Raw genomic sequence first — 9669 nt, 5'->3', positions numbered from 1 at the left:
CGCTCAGGCAGTAAGCAGGCGACCAGGACTCCCGGAGTGCCCGTACCAGGCGTGATCCCAGGACACGCCGCCCGGGCAGGGTCAGGCAAGAGGAGGAAGCTCAGAGGGGAGGCACCTGCACAGCGGAGGCCCGCGGATCCGGGCTTGCAGAGGCGCGTGTGCCGGCGGAGAAGACCAGAGGGAGTGGGAAGGTGACTTCAGACGGAGCCAGCTGTCAGGGAGCCAGGCGGCCACCGCCACCTGCCGCGACCTTCGGCCACAGCGGGCCCCTCGCCGCGCGCGGGCGCCGCCCCGTCGCTCCGCGCTCCCATTGGCCTCGGCGCTCCCTGTGCGCCCGCCCAGCCTGTGGTGCCCGCGCGCGCCGGAAGCCGGAAGCGGACGGCGGCGGCGCTGGCGACTTAGCCCCCGGGCAGCTGTCGCCGTTCGCCATGCGAGGCCTGGGCCCCGGCTTGACGGCCCGGCGGCTCCTCCCGCTGCTGCTCCCCCAGCGGCCGCCGCGGCCGCACGGGGCCCAGTTGTCCAGCGGGCCGGCGGCCGGCGCCCTCGAGCGGGCCATGGACGAATTGCTGCGCCGCGCCGTGCCGCCGATGCCGGCCTACGAGCTGCGCGAGAAGACGCCGGCGCCCGCCGAGGGCCAGTGCGCCGACTTCGTGAGCTTCTACGGCGGCCTGGCCGAGGTGGCGCAGCGCGCCGAGCTGCTGGGCCGCCTGGCGCAGGGCTTCGGCGTGGACCACGGCCAGGTGGCCGAGCAGAGCGCCGGCGTGCTGCAGCTGCGCCAGCAGCCCCGGGAGGCGGCCGTGCTGCTGCAGGCCGAGGACCGGCTCCGCTACGCGCTGGTGCCCCGCTACCGCGGCCTCTTCCACCACATCAGCAAGCTGGACGGCGGCGTGCGCTTCCTGGTGCAGCTGCGCGCGGACCTGCTGGAGGCGCAGGCCCTCAAGCTGGTGGAGGGGCCACACGTCCGGGTAAGGCCCCGCCCGGGCCGCCCCGACATCCCCCACTCAGGGCGCCCTGCCCGGAGCTGCGGCCCCCACACTCTGCCCCGGTCCAGGCGCACCTTGCAGCCCTTTCGTGGGTGCTGCCTCCTGAGTACCCCCCGCCTTCAAGGGGACTGTCCGGCCGCGTCCCTGATGGCTGCTCAGGGGAGCAGAAATGTTTGTTGTGGAACTGAGCGAACGCCTGGACCAAGTTCGCAGAACTTGACTGGGCGCCCCCGAGGGTCAGACGCTGTGGTAGACAGAGCCTGGGAAGCGCGCCCCCACGGGTGGATCTCAAGGTCGCCAGCGTCCACTGGCCTCTGCGGCACGCCTTGGGCCGGGCCCTGACCTCCCCTAGTGCAGCCCTGAAATGTGGCAATCCCGGCACTCGACGTAAGGCGGTGGTTGCCCGTCAGCTCTTTCGTCCTGCTGGTTTTGAGGACAGGGACCCGCCGTGGTGTGTGCAGCGGTGTAACAGGAAGACCTGGCGTCTGTGGGGGTTAGCATTTTCAGAAATCTGAGCAGCCCAGTGATTATCCTGACTCCCCGCTGGGGTCACATACCCCTCCATTCTCAGCCCCCACTGGGTGGCAGCCACGTGTGTTCCCTGCAAGTAACAGGCTGTGTGTTCACCCACCCAAGCCCAGGGTTCTGTCCCCTTCGTGCGGTTTGAGTTCAGCATGTATCAGAAGGTTTCATCTTGGCCCTGGGATACATCAAACTGGGGCGTAGTTCAAGACAGAACCAGTCAGGGACCCTGGGCATTCTTCTGACTTGTTGTCAGTGACCTCGTGTGTTACCCACACCCCTTTCTCAGTGCGATTCCTACACGGAGCCCTCGCAGTGGTTAGCCATGCACAGCATGGTCAGGCCTGCGTCTCCGTGCGTTAAGCTGAGCACATGGTCAGTGTGGGTTGGCGTGGAGTGGCCACCCCTTGGAGTTCCACTTGCCCCAGGTTTCTGAGGGTTATCTCCCCAGCTAGCTGGTTTCCTTGAGCACCAGAAACTTCCCAAAGTGATGGACTTCCGAGTGTCCCTGCTTGAGACCAGCCCTGGCACACTCCTCATTCCGTCTCCACTTGCTGGCCGCTGAGTCAGGCAGGAAGCCGAGCAGGTCATGCTGTCGGCTGCAGGGCCGCTCTCTCAGGGCCCTCCAGTTCTGAGTTCCCACTCTGTGAGATGACCCTAGCTGCGTGCTGTCAGTGGTCGTGTTGCTCTGAGTATAGAGGCTGCCGTGGCATCCCGGCCCTCGCTCCGGGGCGTGGGAGCCTTGGCAGCCAATCAGGCCGTTCGTACCTCTCTGTTGCTGCCCATGGCTATGTGGAAAACGTTTAATCCTCTATCACTTAGGTTACCTGAGATGGCTTGTTTCTCTGTCCAAGGAAATTGTCACCTTGAATCCAGTATTGTGTCCTGTCACACAACTGCTTAGTGCCCACAGTCCATTTTCTTAAATAGTTTATCTTTTAGAGCAGTGTCAAATTCACAGCAAAACCAAGTAGACGGTACAGATTGACCTGAAAGCCCCACCCTTGGCTCTGCGATAGCTCCCGCAGCAGCAGCGGGGCAGGGCCTTGGTCAGACAGAGGAACCCACAGAAATGAGCCGCTGCACGCGGCGTGCACGGCCCACGTTAGCTCACTCAGTGCTGGACGTCGCCTGGGTGCCCTGTGCGGTCCCCTGTCACTCGGATTCTTGGACTTCGTTCAGGATTTTGACAGCCGTGTTAAGGAGGCAGCAGGGCTCGAACTCTGTGCCTTAGCAAGTCTGTTAGACAGCACCTGGAGCATTAGCCTGGTATCCCCAGACCCCCAGGGGTTCGCCTTGATGCAGTGTGCTCAGAGGAATGGCCTCCACACACTCCTGCCATGTACCCTGCACCGCTTACACAGGTGCACTGCTTGCCCGGCCCCTGCTGGCTGGAGTGGCCACGCACTGTGAGCGGGGAGTGGCTGGGGGCTTGGTTTGCCCGCATGCACTCGGAAGAGGCTCGGCTGATGGTCGGCAAGCTCACAGAGAGTGCGCGGAGGGGAGGTTCAGAGCCTTGCTAAAACCTTGGTGCCTGGAGAGGGTGCCGTGTGCCGAGCCCCGGGTCTGACGCACAGTGTGGTGATTGCAGATGCAAGTCTCAAGTACAGTCCTCTGTGTTTGTGTGGCCGTGTGAAGGCTGCCCGTGGGGGTGGCCTCCCGACACTAGGGTGTCCCCAGAGGCGCTGTTGAAGTGCTGCCTCCCATAGCGATGGTCAGCCCGGGCAGCAGGGCCTGGCTGACCTGTGTTCCAGGAGCAGCGACGTAATGGCCATCCAGACACGGGAGCCAGGAAGTGAGAGGTGGTGTGTGGACTTCCTGGCAGCATGGGGACAGGGCTGGGAGAAGCTCTGTCACCCACAGGGGACACCACCACCCATGCGAGACCGTTTGTGCAGGCCCTTTGTGGAGCAGGGGCTTCTGATAACTTCGATGCTAGTTTTGCTGAACAAGAACCTGGGAAAGAATGCCCCCGACCCAGGCCTGGGCACCGCAGGGAGCGTGGGAGGACTAGTCCGCCCGTTTCTTTGCACTGTATCTGTGGTGTCCCCCTCACCCTGGCTCCAGCTCTCCTCCCCAGCCCGCGACTTCTGAACCTGTAAACCCCGCCCTGGAGGTCGGCAGGCCAGGCACAGTGCATCTGAACACGGGGCCGGAGGCAACTTTCTGCTGGCATGAACGCCTGGGGGTCTTCTCTCTGATGTTGCCCAAGATAAGTAGAATTAGCCATCAGGAAAACGTGAGGGCTGGCGCAGACCTTGGCGAGCTTGGCAGGGCCCGCACAGGCCACGTTGCCACAGGGGGACTGCGCGGGAAGGGGGTATTAATGCAATAGTGTGTGCTGCTCAGTGGCCTGGCTGCCCACATGCTCTGAGCCAGCCCCGACAGCTGCGGGCAGCATCAGCACCCAGCTGGTTGTCACCTTTCCCCTGGATTCCCACTTCTCTGCACCAGCGTCACACTTTGTAGCCGTCAACAGCCCAGAATAGAAGTGGGCGGCTGGAGAGGCGAGCTGTCACAGGACAAACCTTCCTGAATCTGGGTGTTGCCAGCGTCTCAGGCCTTGGCCGCTGGATGCTAACCTCCTGAGGAGCCGCAGGACACGGCGGCAGCCCACCTCGCCGCCCCCAGGAGCGCACCTGCGTGCCAGCCCCTCACCCGCAGCCTGTCCTCGTGACAGTTCTGAGTCCTGGCACATTTCACCCAGATTGAAACTGTGACACTGTTCTGTATCGGGAAAGTGGTCTGCGTGGGAGTTATCTCTCACGTTCTTGGTGAGAGTCAGCTCTGTGCCAGGCCGACGGGGGCTCACCCCCCTGAATGATTGCTGTCCAGGAGCTGCGACAGAGGCCCCGAGTCACAGTGGCTTGGGGGATGTTCACCCCGTGGAAGGGCTGGAACACCCTGCCTCTCCTGAGGCTCTCGGGCTGCGCCCTGGGAACCTGCCCTTCCACAGTCACCCCACACGCACGCTCCAGGCTGCAGCAGAAAGGACAAAGGGCGTGCCCTGCCATCCTAAAGGCTCCCAGGACTGCTGCAGGATACCCCTGCTCACACACACCTCCATGGCCAGGCCTTGGTCAGGTCACTGCCCGAAGCCACGGTGACGGCTGGATTCTGGCAGTGCTGGCCCCGGCTAGGAAACGAGGTGTCTGTTCATGTGGGAGAGAGGGGGACGAGTCAGGTCAGCCACTCTCAGGGTGCTCTCTGCTCTGGCAGCGGGCAGTGTGTCGCTGCCTGTGGGGGCTGTGACTGGTTGAGACTGTACCACGGTGAGCTGTGCTGCTGCAAGGCTTTGGACAAATGCATCATTTGGTTTTTGTTGTTTTAATTGGAAAGGCAGATATACAGAGAGAAAGATCTTCCATCTACTGCTTCACTCCCCAATTGGCTGCAATGACCAGAGCTAAGCCAATCCAAAGCCAAGGGCCAAAAGCTTCTTCCTGGCCTCCCAGGCAGGTGCAGGGTCCCAAGGCTTTGGGCCGTCCTCGATTGCTTTCCCAGGCCACAAGCAGGGAGCTGGATGGGAAGTGGAGCAGCTTGGACACAAACCAGTGCCCATATGCCTTAGGGGATCCCAGCATGTGCAAAGCTAGGATTTAGCCATCACACCAGGCCCACAAATGCATGATGGTAAAGTTGAGTCAAGTGATTCCTGAAAGCAGATAAGGCAGAAACTTTTGTTGCTGGAGTGATTCCACACCTCTACAGTGCTGGGTCGCCTGATACACCACAGTGTGTGTCCCGCGAGGTAGAGCATGCTGCCGGCTGAGCCGTACTTGTTGGAAGGGTGCGTGCTGGCTTCAGAGACAGCCGACTGTGAGCTGTGCATCTTCCAGTTGGTGAGGCAGGCACCTGGAGCAGGTGTAGGCTTTCTAAGGAAACAGGACTGCTGCTTTGGCGTGTCACAGGTGGTTTCCAAGAGATTGGGACCCGAGTGCTGTGCTGTCCCTGTCGCGTCTGTCACAGTTACACGGGCGTGGTGTTGAGTTAGTTTCCCAGGGTGGAACACATCTGATTTGGGCCACTAAGTTCAAGTGGCGTATGCCCATTGCTGTGTCCAGTGGACCGCAGGCGCTCAGCATGCACAGAGTGGCACTGCCGCCTGGTGTGTGCCCCATGTCCCCTTAGCGGAAGCTGTTGAGGGGATGGCCTCACAGGTCTCCGGCCGAGCAGGGGACATGCCCCTGTGAAACTGACGCTCCGTCTCCTCCCCAGGAGATGAACGGGGTCCTCAAAGGAATGCTCTCAGAGTGGTTTTCATCAGGGTTCCTGAACCTGGAGCGGGTCACCTGGCATTCGTCGTGTGACGTGCTTCAGAGAATCAGCGAGTAAGTCAGTCCCCGCTGCCACAGCCAAGCTGGCTTCCACGTGACCCCCAGGGAGAGCGCTGGGGGAGTGAGCCACTCTGTCCTTCCGAGGCCCTCAGCCAGTGCAGCCCCAGCTCAGGACCGCCGACTGGGATCCTAATCCAAGCCGCTCCATCTCATCTGGCTGGAATTTCTCCCTTCGCTGAAATCTCTGCATGAGCAATATTGTGTGTGATTGTGTGTCCCAGACACCGTGAAACACAGGCCTGCATGTGGTGCCATGGGTCTTCCCCAGCCCCTGCTGTCCCGCCAGCTTCCAGGACTGGGACTTTCACGGGTGTCGGGCGTCAGTGTTTCTTGAGCGCCCCCTAGCTACTCTTGACAGTGGAGCTGACATGAGATGTGGCTCCTCAGTCAGTGCTGGCCCACCTTAAAATTATTCTCTGAGTTTTCAGATGATCCCATTAGAGCTGTATATATATTTTTTTAAAAGATCTACTTTTGTTGTAAAGTCAGATTATTCACAGAGACAAGGAGATTTAAAGATCTTCCATCCACTGGTTCACTCCCCAAATGGTCACAGTGGCCAGGGCTGAACCAGTCCGAAGCCAGGAGCCTCTTCCGGGTCTCCCAGGCAGGTGCAGGGTCCCAAGGCTTTGGGTCGTCCTCCACTGCTTTCCCAGGCCACAGGCAGGGAGCTGGATGGGAAGTGGAGCAGCCAGGATGTGAACTGGTGCCCATGTGGGATGCCAACACTTGCAGGCTGAGGACTAGCCAGGTGAGCCATCGCGCGGCCTGTAGCACTGTGGTCTAAGGGCTGTGTGCAGTGAGTAGATGAGTGGGGGGCCGCAGCAGTGACTTCCCTACCCCTGGCTCTGCCGTCAGATCTGAGGCTGTGCACCCCGTGAAGAACTGGATGGACATGAAGCGACGCGTCGGGCCCTACAGGAGGTGTTTCTTCTTCTCTCACTGCTCCACGCCTGGGGAGCCGCTGGTCGTCCTGCACGTGGCGCTGACCAGTGACATCTCCAGCAACATCCAGGTACTGCGACCGCACGAGACAGACAGCCCAGAGACCCGTCTGCTTTTCCCTTTTATTTGGCTTTATCCTGTGAAAAATAATAAGTCTCTTTGAACTTGAGGACAGTTTAGCTGGCGAGCCAGACTCCCCAGATGCGCAGCCAGGCATGCAGGCATGGGCTGGTGGACAGCTGGGGCAGGGCAGCAGGGCTGACAGCTGAGACTGGCCCTGGAGGGCTGGGAGGAGACGTGTAGCTGTGCCCACCCAGGGGGTCTGTGGGCATCAGCCTGATGGCTCGGCTCCAGCAGGAGTTAGGCACGAATTTAGGAACCCGCAGGCAGACGCACTGGAGCAGTTCAGGGACCCGGAGTAGGAGAGGGGCTCTTGGGGGACAGACGTGGGGACGGATAGGGGAGGAGTTGAGCCTGGGGACTCGGGGTGGGTAGTGCAGGGACCCAGAGGAGGAGAGGGGCTCTCGAGGGACATGGGATGGGTGCAGGAGCAGCTGGGCTTGGGGACTCAGGGGTGCCATGACCTGCCAGGGAGCTGAGCGGGTGAGTCCACATCCCATATGAGTGTCCCTCGTGGAGACACTGGGGAAGCTGAGTAGGGCCTAAGGGGCAGGCGTTCCTGCTCCCAGCTGCTGGGTTGGCGGAGTTGGAGCTCTTACCCAGGGTGGGACTAAAGTCGCTGTGACCTGTCTCGGGCAGCTGGGGGCTGGTTGGAGAGAGGAGGTGTGCCTTGCTATGGGCTGAACAATGCTCAGAGGTGTGTACAGGCAGCTCCTCGGCGGTGGTGCAGGGCTCGGAGGCCCAGCGGTCTCCAGCCTCCCTCGGCCTGTGTGTGGTCCAGCCTGTCGTCCTGTGGCTGTGGTTGGAGAGCAGCGAGCCCGTTCGCAGCGCCGCTGTTTTCCAGGCCATAGTGAAGGAGCAGCCTCCGTCCGAGGCCGAGGACAAGGACAGGATTGCCTCTGCCATCTTCTACTCCATCAGCCTGACGCAGCAGGGGCTCCAGGGGGTGGAGCTGGGAACGTTCCTCATAAAGCGGGTCGTCAAAGAGCTGCAGGTAAGCCTGGTGCTCCAGCCTGGAGGTCCGCTGTGGCTCGGGAGCCGCTGCTGCTGCTGCTGGGTGACGGTGGGCGCCCCGGGAAGGGGAAGAAGCAGAGGGCCAGCCAGGCAGCCCCAAGCTGCAGCCGAGAAAGGTCAGGCCTTCAGACGCTGTCCCCTGGGGCCCCCGCCGTGCCGCAGTCACAGGTGTAGTGAGAGTTTGGCCGGCCGTTGGCTCTGCTCTGGTCTCCTCCCGCTCTGGCTGCCCCGCTTGTGGCTGCCACAGAAGCTCTGTTAAATGTCGAAAACAGAAATGGGTACTTCAAAACTTTGCTGGAAAAAGAAATTAGAAGAGGGGTTTATTTTGGTGCAAAACAAAAAAAAGCCAATCGTTAAATCCCCATGTACAAGGGGTCTTGAAAATAATCAGAGAAAATGTGTATTATGAGAAACTTGTACATGGATTTCAAAATCCAAAAGAAGTCACCTTTTTAATTCCATTTTCCAAGACCTTGTGGAGTACCCTCCCGTGACTCTGTCACCAGCACTCCGGCTTTAAGTCCCTGCGTGGAAATGCTCGCGCTGCCGGCTCAGGCCATGGGGAAGGTGGTTGGGCGGCAGCTGGCCCGTGGCCTCACTGCGACAGAGCTGTGTCGTCCAGCTGGACACCAGGCCCTCCACTTCATCGCGTTCTGTCACACGAGGCTGTGCGGGTGTCAGGCAGACACATCCGCTTCTGCACACACTCCCCTGCCCACGCTGTCCCCCACAGGCCCAGCTGGGAAGGCAGTGTCCTCTCGCCTGGCTTGGTAGTTCTGTGCTAAGCGTCAGCGTAGGCCCTGGGGCCACAGAGGCGCTGCAGGCAGAGCGGGTGTGGAGATGGGCCGGGGTCAGGCTCGGTGGGTGAGCCCCCTCTAGCATGGTTACTTGGAGTTTCAGCGGCACCTGTCACTGTCACCACCTCGCACCTCGCGGAGTGGTCCCTAGGGAGGTGGGCGGCGCTGCCTCCCCTGCTGAGTGTGTGTTTTCTCCGTCTCCCTGCAGAAAGAGTTTCCTCACCTGGGGGCCTTCTCGAGTCTGTCACCCATCCCTGGTTTCACCAAGTGGCTGCTGGGGCTCCTGAGCTCGCAGGCGAAGGAGCGAGGCCGGAGCGAGCTGTTCTCGGACTCTGAGTGCAGGGAGCTCGCTGAGCTCACCGGGGACCCTGTGCACGAGACCCTCAGGGGTCTCCTCAGCAGCAGCGAGTGGGCCAAGTCGGAGAAGCTGGTCCGGGCGCTGCAGGCACCCCTGATGAGGCTGTGCGCCTGGTACCTGTATGGAGAGAAGCACCGTGGCTATGCCCTCAACCCCGTGGCCAACTTCCACCTGCAGAACGGGGCCGTGCTGTGGCGGATCAACTGGATGGCCGACAGCAGCCTGCGCGGCCTCACGGGCTCCTGCGGCCTCATGGTCAACTACCGCTACTTCCTGGAGGAGACGGCGCCCAACAGCACCGCCTACCTCAGCTGTAAGACCATCAAGGCCTCCGAGCAGGTCCTTAGCCTGGTGGCCCAGTTCCAGAAGAACAGTAAACTCTGAGCCCTGGCCCGGCCAGGGAGAGGCTCCTGTCCCGGATACCGTGGCACAGGCGGCCAAAGGAGCTTCCAGGTCACGCCCTGACCGCCCCGTGCCAGGAAAGCCACACACCTGAACTGAGACAGTGCCCGGGGCTGCAGCTCCTCCAGGGCCTGCTTCCTGCCCAAGACCAGGGCCGTGGCTCCTCTGTCTTCACGAAGCGCTGCAGCCTT

General features: G+C 61.5%; 1 protein-coding gene across 1 annotated transcript; it reads left to right on the top strand.

The window, feature by feature from the left end:
- Window positions 1–372: 372 nt before the first annotated feature.
- On the top strand, window positions 373–9582 carry MLYCD (malonyl-CoA decarboxylase). The gene is made up of 5 exons (XM_058674705.1): window positions 373–965; window positions 5724–5836; window positions 6701–6857; window positions 7752–7901; window positions 8927–9582. The coding sequence occupies exons 1-5, from the start codon at window positions 429–431 to the stop codon at window positions 9458–9460; spliced, it is 1491 nt and encodes a 496-aa protein (XP_058530688.1). The 5' UTR covers window positions 373–428; the 3' UTR covers window positions 9461–9582.
- The last annotated feature ends 87 nt before the right edge of the window (window positions 9583–9669 follow it).

The sequence above is a fragment of the Ochotona princeps genome, chromosome 16, assembly GCF_030435755.1.
Source record: "Ochotona princeps isolate mOchPri1 chromosome 16, mOchPri1.hap1, whole genome shotgun sequence".
NCBI lineage: Eukaryota > Metazoa > Chordata > Mammalia > Lagomorpha > Ochotonidae > Ochotona > Ochotona princeps.
The sequence above is the reverse complement of the archived record's forward strand: the minus strand, read 5'-3'. Positions and strand labels throughout refer to the sequence as shown.

What these genes read in the sequence shown, in the direction of transcription:
- MLYCD (XM_058674705.1), top strand. Translation starts at nt 429, where the DNA reads ATGCGAGGCCTGGGCCCCGGCTTGACGGCCCGGCGGCTCCTCCCGCTG. An exon ending in TGGAGGGGCCACACGTCCGG is followed by an intron (nt 966 to 5,723) that starts GTAAGGCCCCGC and finishes TCTCCTCCCCAG; the next exon opens with GAGATGAACGGGGTCCTCAA. An exon ending in GGGTCGTCAAAGAGCTGCAG is followed by an intron (nt 7,902 to 8,926) that starts GTAAGCCTGGTG and finishes GTCTCCCTGCAG; the next exon opens with AAAGAGTTTCCTCACCTGGG.